The sequence below is a fragment of the Haplochromis burtoni genome, unplaced genomic scaffold (assembly GCF_018398535.1).
Source record: "Haplochromis burtoni strain Fernald_Lab_line unplaced genomic scaffold, NCSU_Asbu1 Contig_32, whole genome shotgun sequence".
NCBI lineage: Eukaryota > Metazoa > Chordata > Actinopteri > Cichliformes > Cichlidae > Haplochromis > Haplochromis burtoni.
The window spans coordinates 1,248,552-1,264,889 of NW_024582393.1; the positions used below are offsets into that span (position 1 = coordinate 1,248,552).

At 41.2% G+C, this 16,338-nt stretch overlaps 2 protein-coding genes across 2 annotated transcripts; one reads left to right on the forward strand and one right to left on the reverse strand.

The window, feature by feature from the left end:
• The first annotated feature begins 6 nt into the window (after positions 1-6).
• LOC102312159 (mucin-5AC) lies at positions 7-6,412 on the forward strand. Its single transcript, XM_005918570.2, has 3 exons — positions 7-1,817; positions 3,242-3,480; positions 4,152-6,412. The coding sequence occupies exons 1-3, from the start codon at positions 1,799-1,801 to the stop codon at positions 5,625-5,627; spliced, it is 1,734 nt and encodes a 577-aa protein (XP_005918632.1). The 5' UTR covers positions 7-1,798; the 3' UTR covers positions 5,628-6,412.
• Positions 6,413-8,833: 2,421 nt separating this feature from the next.
• On the reverse strand, positions 8,834-15,730 carry myl9b (myosin, light chain 9b, regulatory). The gene is made up of 4 exons (XM_005918572.3): positions 15,597-15,730; positions 12,270-12,473; positions 9,795-9,956; positions 8,834-9,697 (listed from the first exon to the last, which is right to left on the reverse strand). The coding sequence occupies exons 2-4, from the start codon at positions 12,451-12,453 to the stop codon at positions 9,522-9,524; spliced, it is 522 nt and encodes a 173-aa protein (XP_005918634.1). The 5' UTR covers positions 12,454-12,473; positions 15,597-15,730; the 3' UTR covers positions 8,834-9,521.
• Positions 15,731-16,338: the final 608 nt, after the last annotated feature.

Consider the following 16,338-nt stretch of genomic DNA (forward strand, 5'->3'; position numbering starts at 1 on the left):
TTGCTGCTCTAAACTATTGATTTTTATGGGTGATAATGAATGGGCTTTTATTTAGCATCACACTAAATGCATGATGAGTTTCATATCAGAGCATAGCTTTGATGAGCAGTCTATTTTTTTTTTCTGTGAAAGGGTAAAAGTTTCATTTTGGGAATCGAAGTTTGATACATGTTTGCACATTTAAATGTGTTTCCATCAGACAGTGTGAATCTAGTGAAACTAACCCCACGCAGTACTCTGAAGAGAGGGGGAGGACAAAAAGCTCTTTCGTATCCCTTCATTGTTTCTCTGACTTTGGAATATAACTGGGAAAAGGGGGTGAAGGGCAGGGGCAATACTCTTTTAAACATGAGAGATATGATGTAGCAAAAAGTGTCTGTACAAATCCTAGAAGAAATACTTTATGAAGCAAGCACATACTTTAAATCTGTTCTTTAAACTACTCTTATAAGCTGTGTGTAATTCAAGGTCTGTGGGTTTAGTAAAACTGGTTGTGCTGTCTGAGACAAAGTTGTGAGTGAGTGGATGTGCTCATAAAGTGAGATTTACTTAGATTCTTGTCACTATACTCTGGTAATATTTAAAGTATATGCGCAATACTGAGTAAAAGGGTTGTTTGATATTAAGACAAAACTAATAATCTTGCATTTCTCCCCGTGCTTCTAAAAATGTCTTCTGTAAATAAGAACAAAGTCGGACTAAAATCCCCATCTTTTACAATGCTGTAGAGCTATTTATACTATTTCAAGGTTGTTCAAATGTATAATGCAGAGACCTAAAATTCAATAAATGCACACAGTACTTTCTCAAAAACGTCATCATGGCTGCCTTTATTTTAGTGTTTTGCTCTTTTAAAAAGGTGATTTCCTTTGCTTTTTTGTTTTAAATAAGTGTAAAAATCGTTTTTAACACCGAAAACATACTATGATCTATAGTCTTCATTTACAGGCATCTTACCTTGATTTGTTTGTGCTATCAATCTCACAGAAACCAAAACTCCCGCTTATTTTCTGGAGGAGTTTGAGTCTTCCACAGATGTCGAGAAATCAAAACAGTCCCATTTTTGTCAAACGAGCCTCTCGGGCTTGAACAGAAACCGAGCAAAGTGAATAAGAAATCACCAGTCAACTCTTAAGACGCTTATGTTTTTGTGTTATGTTTTACATATCTCAAACAGAGATATAAGCTATCCCCTGGAGACGATAATAAAATGACCACAGTGGTCTGAAGGGATTACACCGTTGTTATATATACATCCCGCTTGTGTCTATGTAACCACTGGGTTGCTAGTTGCTCCCCTCCGGTTTTAACCGCGTCGAGATAATAAGAATGTTTCAATGACTGCGCTGTATTTTGAATGAAATGGTTCTCCCGTCACTCACTGTGACACAGAGTCCGTCTTCTGCCTGAAAACGCGCCGCGATTGGCGCATGTTCGCCTAGGAATAAACGCCGCGACGCGATTGGCCGACAGCTGTGAAAGGGGTGGGACGGACTGTCAAGATTAGCAAACCGCTGCAGGTAAAAGGAAGGAGCGACAGAAGACAGCCAACATTTATCTTTGCAAGAAAGCGAAGAGTGCGGTGGAAATGTGACTTTTGTTTTCTCCTCACCTCCGTGCGGCACAACTCTAGCGGCGACGGCTTTTAGTTTTTTTGGAGTCGGGACGAGAGCACCAACACCTTCGGCGCCTTGGAAGAAAGTGTCGCTGTGTCAACCATCGTTTGGCTCCCGGGCACGCTTTGTAACAACGAGCAACTTGGACAGCTGCGTGTTTTCCATACAGCTATCGACAAAGAATGAAAGCAGTCAAAAGAGGTGAGCTCTACTCGTCTTTTGCCGTGTCCGTTTCGCGCCAGCGGAGTGTCTGCCTACGAGCCCCTGCGTGGCTTTTCGCTGTTGACTCTGGCTGGTATGCGGGGTTTTTTGTTGCGAGCAAATGCAGCGTGTGTTTGTGTTGAAATTTGGAGGGACAGCTAGCCAGCTAGTTATCTCTGGAGGCAGGCATGGTGTCCATCTGGCGGAGCGACATGCGGGGAGGCTGTGCGTCCCTGCTCGCCTCCTTTTGTGCCTTCCACATGGCTAATTTACCCGTTTTCCCTCCAGGTTGGTCATATTTTATTTTATGCAAGTAGTGGGGGTTTTTGTTTTGTATTTTGAAATGCATCCTAATTTCTCTAACAAAGCGGTCTGTTGTGCATAGCTGGGCGATCATTTTTTTCTTTTTACGGTCTCAGCAGCCTGAGGCCGTGACCATGTATTAAACTTTTTTACTTTTTCAAGGCTTTCCAAGGCGACCCCGAGCTCCAGATGCCTACAAAGGTAGAGAGGACATTTTGTAAACACAAGTTGATCAGCGTGATGCTGATGTGACAAGCTGGCCTATCGGAATGAAACCTTACTAAGCCAGCCCTGCACTGAATTGTATTTGCTTGCTGTCAGTAAGCTAGTTTGGAGAGTTTTTTTTGTTGTAGATCTTAAAGGGTCCGTGCCGTGAGCCAGTGGAGTTGTAGTATCACGTACGTCACGCCTCTTCGGGGCACTGCAGGGAATGCCTCAAATCTCTGTCAAGCGAGAAGTCCTGTTTTTTGTCAGACCCAGTTTGACCACATTAAGGCTGTTTTTTGAAATATCTATCCTATTCATAGAGTCGGGCTGTCTGAAATGTTTTTATTAATAGTAATAGCTGTTTTATTTCCCTCCTGCCCTTTTTGTTGAATCGGCTCGAGGTGCTTTGCATTGTCAATAGATTCCTGGGCCACTAGCTACTGTGATGTTGATATGGCCACAATGTCTTTGTGAGGACAGGCGCTACCCCCGGGGGTCAGGTTTCACCCAGCCCCACAGAAGGACATTTACTGCATTCACTTGCCCACCCCTGGGATCAGGCATGCTCCATTTTGAGGGGAGATTCCCTCCAGTGCCAACCATAAAAGTCTTTTTTTGCAAGGCACGTGTAGCACAATATCACGAAGCTCTTGTAAATCTGTTTGTTACTATGTAATAGTTAAAAAAATAGCAGTAAACAAGTACTGTTACTTTTATGTCCTTGATCAAACAGTCACCTTCCTTTAATGTTTGTTTACCTGGTGTCTGAAGAACTGTGCCTAAACCACACCATGCATGAGCCAGAATAAGTGATGGGTAACATCAGAATACTTTATAAGGACTACATCCTACAAACCAAGTCAGCCAGGGGTGTAAAAGTCAAAGTGACTGACGTCTTGCCTATTTTCTCTCAGCTCTCACAGAGGATACTTGCCCGGAGCGTGAGGAGCACACCTCAGCGGACAGCGATGATGGCTCCCCGCTCGACCTGTCAGGAAGGGGGCTCTCTGGGAAGCGCCGTCGCCGTGGTAACCTGCCCAAGGAGGCGGTGCAGATTCTCAAGAGCTGGCTGTACGAGCACCGCTTCAACGCCTACCCTTCAGAGCAGGAGAAACAAAGTCTGTCGAGCCAAACCAGCCTCACGGTGCTGCAGGTAAGGAGCAGGTTTTCATTTATTGATTTATTCTTTTCACTCGCGAGAGAAACTTGCATCAGAGGCACGACGCTACGTCTGTTAGTACAAACAAGTGTGACGCGTATTTGGCTGATGATGTCTGATGGATTGTGCATGTAAATCTAAAAGCACTTGCTGCTTTAACTGCTCTTTCTGATTGTGAACAAGTGAAAGCAAAACAATAGTTGAATGTTAGTGGAATGTATGCATTGTACTAAAGAGAATAGCATTTTTCCCAGCCTTCCTTTTTTTACTTTGTTGCATCAGTGGTAGACGTTTCCTCTTTCCCTCCCAACACGTAGGCATGCACAGACAGGCTGCATTAGATAAGGCATTTGCAGATCAGTATGAGGCTGCAGCAGAGTTTCTTGTTATGTAGTCAGTTCACTGGAATGCCTTTGGCTGGCTTCTCTGTGGCTCAGCATATTTGAGCTCAAACCTTCATTGCTGCCAGCTGTATGGGGGCTCTCACGCCTTGTCTTGTCATGTGAGAGACTGTACCACTAGAGGGAGTGGTGCTTGGGTACAGGTTTAGGTGAAGAAACGTTGCTGTTTGCGTCAGTTGTCTGACACTTCTTTTAGGCTGGTAAGCAGAAAATATTGGTTCTTCTCATACCTGAAATCTACAGTTTTTGTATTTATTTTCCCAGATCTGTAACTGGTTCATCAACGCACGTCGCCGCCTGCTCCCTGACCTGCTTCGCAAGGATGGCAAAGATCCCACCAAGTTCACCATCTCTCGCAAGGTTGTAGGTAGAAATGAGGGGCACTCCTCCAGTGGAGGAGGCGTCTCCTTCACAGAAAGCCACTCCTCTCCCAACCCATTGCCGGAGCGCCCATCTGTCATTCATTCTGCCCCTGTTTTTGACCTCGGTGTTCTCGGAAGCACAGCAACAGCTATTCTGACAGGAGCAGGTTACCCTGGTAAGGAAGTGTCAGTCCAGGCACTGATGAAGCTGGATGCACAAAGTCTGCTGATGAAAGTGAAAGAACAGGGGCCTTATTTGGCAAGTCTTGCCAGCAGAAATACAGCAGCTAGCACCACCAATGGCCTCTTCAACACACCTCCACCAACTCCTCCAGATCAATGCGCTCCCCCGGACTTTAGTGCTTTGCGCCTCCTCGCAGATGTAGCTGCGCAGAAAGCTATAGAGCTGGAAAACGAAATGAAGCTGAAGAGCCAGAATAAACCCACAGAGACTGAACAAGCAGAGTCACAGAGCAGCACTTGTAACCGAGAGATAGGCCTCACACCTCCTCCAGAAGACAACCAACAAGTCTTGGATCCTTCCAGGGTGCAGCATCTAATGGAGACAGCTATGACCGTTCCAGCATCAGATGTGCCTTCGGGAAAGGATTCGGTGCCTGCGAGCACAGAAGCATCTCTTCCAGTCCCAGCTCCAGTCTTTTTCTCAGCTCCAGGGATATCACCGCTTCATATGAATAAAGTCATCGTTTGCCACATAGAGCAGGATCAGCCTCAACTTCTTACAGCCCATCTGCCAACCATGATGCCAGTACCTGCCTTAGTCTTAAAACAGCAAGATCCTCACAAACCAGTAGCTGCTCCAGCCTCACCAGCTTTAGCCTTGAGCTCAGTTGCAACTCCGTTGTCCACTACATGTCCTGCAAGTGTGCCGAGCTCAGTGCCATCCCCAGTCCTTCTGCCAGTCACAAATGTATCTTCCGTCTCTGCAAATCAGGAGTTATCCATAAATGTAGCTGTTGTTCCACCCACCAGAGGAATACCACTTCAGCTGCCATGTCCCAGGTCCCCCTCAACTCCAGTTGCAGTAGCATGCCCACTGCCATCTTCAGCTGTCATGTCTTCTGAAGCCCCAGTTACAAGCCCAGCATCAGCCTCTGCCCAGGTTTCAGCTGCTGCCTCAGTTTCGCCCCAGTCCGCATCCATCACACCTCCTCTTGGCCTCAGTTCCCAGCACACCGCCTCCCAGCAGCCCACGTCCCCGAGCAGTACCAGCACAAGTAGCAGTAGTTCACAGAGGAATTCAGCTTCTGTGCCCCGTGTTTGGAGCATGGTCACCAGGCAAAGCCGCTCCCTGGGGAAAACCCCCATTAGTGCCGTGTGGGGCCCACTGCACCCGGTGAGTGAAACTGTCAACTAGGAGCTCTTTTTAAAAAAAAAAATATATATATATAGTTGTGTAGACCAAACACTAATTTTAGTATGGACAACACTATATTGGAGAATGTATTATTATTATTATTTTTTATTTTTTTTATTCATCACCAGTACGTTTTGATATGAGTTTTAAACCTGAGCCTGTAGAATGTGCAGCGGGGAATTAGTTAATCAGATGTGCAAACTGGGATGAAGTAAAGTAACCAACATAATGGTACTTATAAAATAGAAAAAGAGATGGGAAAGAGACTGTGTTTATTATGCTGTTTGACAACAGAAGGGGGTTTTCTTAAATCACTTTCATAATGAACATTCCTGTAGCGTAAATGCAAAAAAAATAATTTTATGTTTGTTTGTTTTTTAACCTCTTACCATTTTTACCAGGATGTATTGATCGCCCACTTTTTGGTGTAATTGGCACCACCAGCAAAGTTGGCCTCTTTAGTAGCAGTACTGGATTTTATTGAATGTACAAAAGACACTGACTGCGAAACATCCACTCCCCTCTAGGATAAAAATGAGGGCATTGTTTTGTTTTAATATTCACATCACCATCTTCTTAGTTTAGTGCAATGTGTTTATTTTTTATTATTATTATTATTCATTTTTTTGGGATGAGAGAAACTGATTTTTTACAGCAGCAAGCTCGGACCCTTTCATAATGTATTCCTGTTGTTTTAGTTAAAAGGGGAGTGACCTGTTGTGTCAACTTTCTGCGAAGTATATGCTTTGCCTTTTTTCTTTTTGCCCCTTTTTTTTTTTTTTTTTTTTTTTCTACAGTTATATCTGTAGTTTTAATTAAAATCAGTATTATAGTGATTTAGCCAAAAACATGTTTTTCTTCTAGGCAATCATCTGTTAACATGAAGCCCTCACAACTCCACGACGCATTCAGTTTAGTGAGAGAAATGGTGCTTTTATGGTTTATAATATTTATGGTTTCTATGTTCCCATTTTATTCAGCAGATATTTCTCTGTGCACATAGGTTCTCTGCAAAGCAAATGTACCACACTCAGTAGCTGACTTTTTGTATATTTAATGTTCTAGTATTTCCTCATCTGTGATTTCCACTTTTATTTACAAATGGTTTCTATAGACTTTCTAATCATAAAGTTTTAGTTTCCATGAAACTGTAATAGGATGAACCACAATTTGTGGCTAAATGCCATCTCAACTTTTAACAGTAGCAGTGTTTGTGGGAAAGTTACATTTGTATGAGAATAATGCTGTAGCAAAACTTAATCTACAATACTATCATGTTTACCAGTGTTACCGAGCTGTGTTTAGCTCAAACGGTTAGGTTTATTCTGCGTTTTTGTTTTTGTTTAAATAAATGTGTGGGTTGTAAATGTTGTCATACTGCCAAGCATCGACCATCACAATCATTCCTAGAAAAAAAAATTTTTTTTTCTTTTTTTCCTTTCCTGTCTTGCTCTTGTCAGACATGGAAAAATGGTCATACATTTTTATTTTACTGTTGTTGTTTTGTTTTGTTTTTTTGTTTTGTTTCCTCACTGCCACTTGTATTTCAGGATTTTGATTTTTCTTTTTAAGGCTTTATTTTGTTCAGGTATTCTGTCTGATGTGCATTTATACCTCAATTTACAAAAGTCATGTCAGACTTGGGTCATGTCAAGGATATTAAGTATTAAACGCAATCTTTCTTTATTTTTTTTTATTTTTTTTTCCATTGATGCTAAATCATGTCACTGTGAGTACACCTTAATGGTTGTAATACTGGATGGATGACTAAGGTGTTTTTGTTTAATGGCAGTGCTTTATATTAAGTTTCCTATGATGTGCTTTTTTTTTTTTCTTTTTTTTTTTCTTTGGATGTTTTGACTTAAGCTTTATAACTGTGTGGCCTCTGTACAGCTACATGCATTCAAAACGTGATCATTCAATTTCATGTGACTCACAACTGACTGCTGGTAGTATGGCTGACTGTTGTGCCTTAAACCTACAACTGATTAAGATGTCTCATTTTATATTAAAGACTTAAATAGTCTGTGCAATATATGCCTTAAATTTAAAATGTCTTGTCTTTTTTTTTTTTTTCTTTTTTTTTGTATGAGCCTTTCAAGGAAATAAAATTTCAAAACTGTTTATAAATGTTTCATTTGTCTTTGTTTTGCTTCTGAAAGCAAATTGATCACTTGTGAGTTCCTTCTGTGCAGTAGTGGGGTTGACCTTGATTTCTTCAAACATCTTGGCTAAAATTCAGAAATTTAAAAACCTTTGAAGCTGCTTTTAAAGGTTTAAATATCGAAGTTTCTAACTTGCAATCTGTCTATCATTGTGAGATGTTTCGTTTAAAAACCAAAACGGGAAGCATTCTTTTTTTACTTTTAGCAAATTACAAAATTTTATATGACAAAATATCAATTTGAAACAGCTTTCAAATAGCATGTTTATTTTAGCCCATCTACTACTGTGTGTGTGTGTGTGTGTGTGTGCGCGCGCACATGTACTCCCAGATATGTTTTTAATCTAAACGAGTAAAAATATGATTCTGTCGGGTTTATGGTGGCACTTGTGTCTTTATATACAGAGGCAAGAAGTTTTATTACAATTGGACCAATTTAATGGGACAAATTGATTTGCTGTTGAGGAAAATCTTTATTTTACTGTCCAGATGCTATAATAGCAACCCGGCACCTAGATTTCTTCTGGTCTATGATATGAGATTTAAAAATTTATTTAAGCAACTAGAAAGGGGGGGGTTGCAACATACAACAGCTCATGCATATTTGTTTCTGTTCATATGCAAGTCATGTAAACATAGCTGGGATGTCATTATATTTCTCAAAATGAATCCAATGTTTCTTTCTGTCCTACCTCAAAGGCTCAGCCCAACAAGCAGAGAAAAAGTGTTACATTTTAATCAAATTTATTAAAAACTGGTGCAGTGTATCCAGTCTCTTTAAACCCCTGATAAAGACACCAAACAACCAAAAACCATTCATGTCATTAAATGTGTTAGTGAATATGTACTTAGTTAACGCTGCAACGTGAAGTAGCTGTAAGTAAATATTTATTGGTTGCATTCCAGCTCAATTTAAGTATCTGGCAGTTACGTAAAGCACAGAATACTTTACTGCAGCTTTGTAGGAAAAAAAGCGCTGTCATGAAATGCTAGAAATGTTTGAATGCAGGCATGGTGCAACATTTTAAAAATACGCCAAACACACTCTCCACTCACTTTATTTGCCTGAGAAATTTCGAAACTGAATTCCTTCAACAACACAGACATACCCGATCCTTTAACAAATACACACAACCAGCTGACGGGAGGATGATCTCACTTTTGACTGCCATTCTTAGTGACCATTTCAACTACAGGAAATATTTGTCTAAACCGAATAAAAATGATGAAAGGTCAGGGTTTTTTTTTTCTTTAATCTGTTTTCATCATACAAGGATATATATTAGACAGAAAAGGAGACAAGTTGCGCAGGTGTGGTCGGTAACTGGCAGGAAGAGGTAAACATGGCTGGTATTGTATGAAGTACGTCAAATGGCCTCTGTACAAATACACAGATCTGCTTAATGCATCTCCAAAATCCAATCATGTTGTCTACAAAGGCCAGAAAAACTGCAGTCAATGTGGATGAAGACAGGTGCAACATCTGGAATGATGTTTAAATGTAAAAAACAAAAAAGGGGATCTCAAATTACTTCAGACATGCCACCCTTGTTAAACATGTAGGTATTTAAATGTACAATAAATTTATTTCTGCCATTTTATAAAAGATATACTTCAGTCCTACATGAATTCCTTTCAAATCTGCAAGATTGACAAAGACAGGAGCTACAGATGGATTTGTGGTGCAGCATGTGTGCAGGGGGGAGGCCAGAGGCAGTCATTTTCTCCCTCTACTCGTCATCCTTGTCTTTGGCGCCATGTTTAAGGATGCGGGTGAACTCTGCATAGTTGAAGTTTCCCTTCTTGTCGATGGGAGCCTCCCGAAATAGCTCGTCCACTTCTTCATCTGTGAAGCGGTCACCCATGGTGGTCAGCAGCTCTCTCAAATGGTCCTCGTGGATCACACCTTGGACGTGGAGAATTGAGAGGGGAGTTAATGATCCGAGCCCTGGCAGAGTGAAACGGGATTTGTGCGTGTGTGTACAAGATGCGTATTGACCCACCAGATCCCTCCTCATCAAAGCAGGCAAAGGCATTGCGGATGACATCCTCGGGGTCTGTTCCATTGAGCCTCTCTCCAAACATGGTAAGGAACATGGTGAAGTTAATGGGCCCTGGTGCTTCGCTCATCATCCCCTCCAGATATTCATCAGAAGGGTTCTTACCTGAGGAAGAATATCGTCACATGCATCCATCGCTCATCTAGGAATTAACATCTTGTTGTCTGATAATAAGAAATAATCGGCCCAAACCAGCAAGTGTGGATGAACATTTAAGTGTCACTTATAGTTAGTTTACCTGGAATCACAGGTCTTTGCTATTCTTGTTGTGGTCCTTACATACTCAACCCAAGATCCATTTTAATTGCACATTTTCCTGCTTTTGGTAATCCTGTTTTAATAAATATTTCAAGTATTCTTTCGTACTCTTATGTACAATTTGAAGTGGTAATGACTTCCACCTCAACACCCCTCTAAAAATCAACGTTTTCTGTATATTATTTGATTCAACTTTCAGCCATGTGAATCTCCTTTCTGTTGCAAATCCTATTTAACAAGTATATTGACTAAAATCGCAAAAGTGTCTTTAATATAGTCAGTGTTGGTCAAGTTACTTGAAAAAAGTAATCAGTAACTAATTACTGATTACTTCCCCAAAAAAGTAATCCCGTTACTTTACTGATTACTTATTTTCAAAAGTAATTAATTACTTAGTTACTTTTTAAAAACACAATTTACAACCTGAAGAGGTGATAAAGCGATAGATCTTTCAGCCCAATTCTACTTTTTCTACATAATCCATCATACAAAATGTAATCAAATGGAGAAGAGTCGTCTTTAAAATTTGAGCTAACGGGAGGTCGAGACCTCTCAGGTCTGGGAGGAGACACCGCTTTCCAGCGGCGACTATCGATCTAAAATCCAAAGTAGCTCTGCGCTAACTGCGAGGACTGCGGGCGGCCATCGCGAAGAATGGCGGGCTTAAAAAGTTTTGCGGAGGATTGCGCAAAACAATCTCGGGATCTCGCAAAGTCCATCGTTGAGATTTTTTTTTCTCCACATGTCCCCTGCGGGGCACTCGTGGGCGTATTTAATTCATGCATCAAGCAAAACATTTAATTATATGCAACATTCTCTGACTGGAAAAATTAGTTTAACATTTAAACCTATTTTCTGCACATTCCAGCACATAAAATAAAATATTTTTTGTGTTTACACTCACTCTTTCAAATAGATGCAAGTAAAACACAGCAGAAAATAAATAAAATCAAAGACTAGCGGTCCTGTTGCTCTATTTTCACCTGTAAAGCAGGAGTGGGTAGGCGGAGGTTTACCCTGGTGCAGGTGTGCCGCAGCGGTCAGTGGAAGAATCCGCGAGTTTCTCTGTGAGTTTCCCATTACTCGTAGCGCACTCGGTGCTTGCTTGGAAGTTTAGGGGGGTTTTTTTCGCTGTAAAAAGAAGTTTTCTTCCCACGCACAACGGACAGCTAATGTTTTTGTCACTTTTTATGGAATCAAACTCAAAGTAAGGTCAGTACTTCCACGCTTTAAACGCTGCACGCTCATACTCTCTCCGCACTCGATATATGATCCATTGTTGATCTGCACACAGCTGTTGTCACGAACGTCGCACTCGCTTACGTCACTGTCATGAGACATTCTCGCAAAAGGAATTCACGGTTTTAGTAACGCAGTAACGCAGCGTTCCTACGGGAAAGTAACGGTAATCTAATTACCGTTTTTGCAATAGTAATCCCTTACTTTACTCGTTACTTGAAAAAAGTAATCGGATTACAGTAACGCGTTACTGCCCATCTCTGAATATAGTACAGTTGGCAACCTTGTCATACTTGCACTTCTTATTAAACTTAACAGAGTATGGACTGATCCCAGATTACCATGATTTGCACTGGTTCTGTACTGCAGTGCAAAGTGTGCAGCTACTATTTGATTTCTTTTGACGAAGCACTGGACTCGATCACACTGCAGTAACCAAAACTGTGTCAGAACTCATGCATTTAGAACCAGTTTTAAGTATTTGATCTCTGTTACAGTTACTATGTTACACTTCATTTTGGGATTATTTAACATATTTATTTTTTAATTAAAAAGGCACATTTGACTAGCTAAAGCCTCAGTCTTATATCTTAATATATATGTATTAAAAGGGCTGTTCCAGTACTTTGGCGCTGAACTTCCGCACACTTGGAAAACATTTTTCTGATTCCCTAATTTTTCTCTCTCTTTCTGATCTCCCTGCCTAAACTTAGAAAACAGAAATACCCCTGACAACATCACCACCATCATCATCATCATCATCTCTGGCAATCACCAGAACTGCAGTTTTGCTAATTCTCCAGTTTTATAATGTGGAAAAAACAATGCCCTCAATTCCTAAGGGAAGTTCCTCTTACAAGTAAAATGTGACCTGTTTAGTAGTATATATTTTGTCACGTCTATAAATGTAACACTGTTTACCCAGAGAGGCCAACATGTCATGCAGATCTTCCTTGTCGATGAAACCATCTCTGTTCTGGTCGATCATGTTGAACGCCTCTTTAAACTCCTGAATCTGAGACTGATCAAACATAGCAAAGACATTGGAGGTGGCTCTCTGCGGGCGCTTCTTGGTGGTCTTTCCCTTGGCACGTTTGCTCGACATGGTGGCGTCTGGATCTGGACCTGTGCACATATTCGTAAATTAGATAAAAGCGTTGTAACCCCCAAAGACATTATACAAAGAGAGAGCAGTCTTTTTTTTTTTTTTTTTTAACAGCGAATGAATTGTGAATTAATGACACGCGGTAGTAACATCACCTTAGTTACCCAGCTCAAGATGTCGTACTTCTTTGGGACTCGACCACATTTATCTACTCTTTTCCTGCACAAACCTGCCTGTCCCTCTATTCTCCGCATCCTATTGCACGTTGGCTCCAACACAATCAAACAATTGAACACACTCACATGCGCAGACAAATGGAAAATCCCTGCAGACCCTGACACGAGTGGCAGGTTTAATTCTGGAAGGAGATTGAGTTAGCTGCTGCTTGTACTGTGAAGACATGTCATTTTCACACTCATCTCAGCACCTGACATTTAGCGAGACTGCGATTCCCTCTCTAGGGGAAGTGAGAGAAAGAAATTTACCAGCATGGGGGCAAGCTGAAAAAAAAGAAAGGAAAAGAAATGACAAACCAACCCCCACACACACCACCTAATGTACATAATGCCAATTCTCTTATATGGTTTAATGATGATGTGGATAATGGTGTCAAACTCCACATAATGTGCCTATAATTTACATAATTTTTATATCCATCAAACCTTTTGGTGACTTGTGCCTTATAGATCAGACCATTGCCACCCTGGAAGAGACTGTTCCCATAAGATTAGACACGTTTCATCACAAGATGTGAAATACAAGAGTGAGTCAGTGACAGCTCATTGCAACTTGTGCAGCCTGAGAAAACAGACAGAATGTAGCATCGCGTCTTTTCTTCATCAGCGTCATGTGATTCTATTAGAGTGATTAGAACAATAGCAAGGGAGCATTTCTGTTTATTTTCAACTCTTCTGTTCTAGACATCATACTAGAATAAACTTCCCAAACACTGACTAATACATCTTGTGTCAAGAAATGCTACCTAACAATGATTACGAAAATAGAAAAGCAGTACAGTAACGGTCAATCAGCAACGCACAGACACACTGTTTGTTCTTTCAGCATGTGCTGGTTCTCTATATCGGCTCTCAGTCATCAAAAATAAATAAATATTTTTTAGTTTCTCCTTACATGAATCTGTCGATAAGTTGGCCAAACTGCTTTAGCACTGGTTTAAATGTGTGTACTTAACAACTCTGTGCAGAAAAAGTGAACACAATTCAGTGTTTGTTTGGTTTTTTGTTTTTGAGACAAAATGAACTACAATCCCTTTATTTAATTGCATGCTTTAATGACTACGTGCATTCTTCACTGCTCCATTTTCACAAAAGGTAATGCCTCTGTAACAGTGTCATCGTATTTAAAGGGCTGGGCTAGTCTTAAATTTCTTAAATGGAGTCTTAAATCTCCTGTGCATTTTGCCAGCATGATTCATAAAAGGCTTCACCGAAAAGCATGTGAAGACAGGTTTGCCTATCTAACTGGTCCTTTATCTTTTTAAAACTAAATATAAAAAGGTTCTTCTTGTGTTGATTTCTATACAGATGAATGCACTGTGATAGAATTTGAATTTTTATTGCCAATGCAAATCAGGATGTCCGACCTAGGCTCTGCCCCAAGTTTCCAAATGGCTAACATTTACATAAAGACATAAAAATCCAGATATGGATCTGCATGCTTGGGTTCCCGCTAAAAATGGTACAGGAAGGGTGTTTATACAACTGTGTGCCAAGTGAAGCAGAGACACACACACTCTCATTCCCTCTTTCATCACAGACACATGTTGGATTAATCCTTCCTTTCATTTGGCTACTGTTTGGCTGGTTCAGTCCCATTGTGTGCCAGAAAAATGAAGCAATCTGGAAGGTGTGCAATTGGCCCAAAGCCTTCCCATTCTCCATCTCTCAGTCGTTGAGGAAGCTGGAAACAAAACAGTGTATAGCTCTACTTGATGGTTTCAGGAACAGAGGAATTCCTCCGCCTGATTACAGCGTCTCCCTCCTGCCTAGATGGTAAAGTCCTCACACAACACAAAACGCTTGGATTATGCAGACACTTTGCTTAAGTCTCAAATGAAGTGGCTCAAGCGTAAACAGTCCAATGTGAGGTATGTAGTGGAAATTCGTTATCTGTATTGTGGAGTCTTGTTTGGCCTCACTGATAGAATTCTTGCTGTGTAATGAGAGAGGCTCACTGGTATGTATCTCTACATCGATATCGCTTTGAAATGAGATCCATGTAAACTTCTGACAGACTCTGTGAGAGTGAGATTATGTCATAGCTCACATTTTTAAGCTGCAATAAGACAGAACCTGGTTTCAAGTCCCTCTGTATCTGGTGCTGTAGCAACAGCTAAAAACTCCCGCATTCTCCACAGAGTGAATCAACAATGATTCATAAAGAAGCTGAAAAAACAAGTATTTTTGACAGCAACGTAAGCGTTTGGCTGACGTGCCTCAGCTCAGCTTGTGCTAACAATTGTATTTGTTCTCCGGCTGCCTCGACTCCTCCATGGACCCTTTTATCCACCGAGGAGTGACAAAGCTTCTCTGTCCCTCTGGCCAACGAGGACAGACACCCACGCTCACACTCTGCTATCATCAAACATTCAGGCTGTCATCCCACAGCCTTATATCAGGTCGTGCAGGTCAATATTACTGAAGCGCAGACCAAGAGGCCAACGGTCAGGAATTCCAAAAGCAAACAGAGTGAAGAGAAATCTCATCGCCTATAAAAAGACATCAGAGGAGTGTGTGTCTGTGTGTAAGACAGTGTGAATGACACGGCTCTAAACGGGTCAGCTGCATTCAGAAATTCCCCTGTTTAATGTGCCTTGGTGATGACATGGAAGTAAGCACACATCCATACAGTTTATGCACAAATTCAGACTCTGAGATAAATAACATCTTCAAGTTTCTCCCTGTCTTTATCAAGGGATGAAAATTTCCTACTGCTCCTTCCTTGTTTCCCATTTCAGCAGCTCCCTGTAACTGTATCCTCACTTTCACCCTCGCCACTGACAGATGAGCATTGTACCCAAAAATCTACACATCAAATTCACTTGTGGCTCACCAAACAACAGCTCTAAAGCTATGTATTGTCTATTTGTTCAATCCAGGCTTAAAAACAGCTTTTATTCTCACCTTTCCTTCAAGTAGAAATGTTTGGGAGTACTTCAAACTCCTTTTGTCTGGCCCCGAAACAGCAGTGGGAAGAGAAGCAGGCACTGAAAAGTTTGCTCAAAGAGTCAGACTCCCAGTGGGTCCCTCCCCTTTCTATCCGAGCCAATGGAGAGACTGGCCTGTCCTGCACAAAGACATCCCAGGCCAGGCCATTTCTCCATACAAGGCAAAAGAATGCACAGGCTACAGCTTGCTACTGCCACAGACGCTGCTCGGGATGTTTGGGGGAAAAGGGAGAAATGACAGGAACTACGATAAGGCTGCCTTATTTAGAGAAAAGGGCCTAAACATTTAGAGGCTCTGCATGGTGGAGCGGTGGAAGCACAAGGAAAGAGAGTTGTGAGCAGTTGCAGAGCCGTTTGGGAAAGGAGCGTTTCTTTCGCAAGACCGTGGGTTTCCTTAAATAGGCAGTGTGGCTGGTCACCACAGAGGCCTGACTGCAAAAGAAACACCTTGAATGATGTCATTAAGGCAACGTCTGTTTTGTGGTCGCCTACCCATCCTGTCCATGAACAATGCTTGCTATGAAGACTAGTCTGACAACCCCTTTTCCTCACTTTTTGTCAGTTTCTATCAGGTTGTTGTCAGAGAAATATATTTTGTCTGTGTGTAATATCTTATTGTTTCTTTTTTGGTTTTGCATAATGCATTATATTTTTATGCTTTTTCGATTAATGTGGGTTTAACATTTCAAAGTTTCAAA

Excerpts from the sequence above, each read along its gene's own strand:
- LOC102312159 (XM_005918570.2), top strand. Across the intron at positions 3,481-4,151 it reads CCAGCCTCACGGTGCTGCAG|ATCTGTAACTGGTTCATCAA; the intron begins GTAAGGAGCAGG and ends TTATTTTCCCAG.
- myl9b (XM_005918572.3), bottom strand. The coding sequence starts at position 12,453 with ATGTCGAGCAAACGTGCCAAGGGAAAGACCACCAAGAAGCGCCCGCAG. Across the intron at positions 9,957-12,269 it reads TGACATGTTGGCCTCTCTGG|GTAAGAACCCTTCTGATGAA; the intron begins GTAAACAGTGTT and ends ATTCTTCCTCAG. Across the intron at positions 9,698-9,794 it reads CTTTGATGAGGAGGGATCTG|GTGTGATCCACGAGGACCAT; the intron begins GTGGGTCAATAC and ends TCCACGTCCAAG.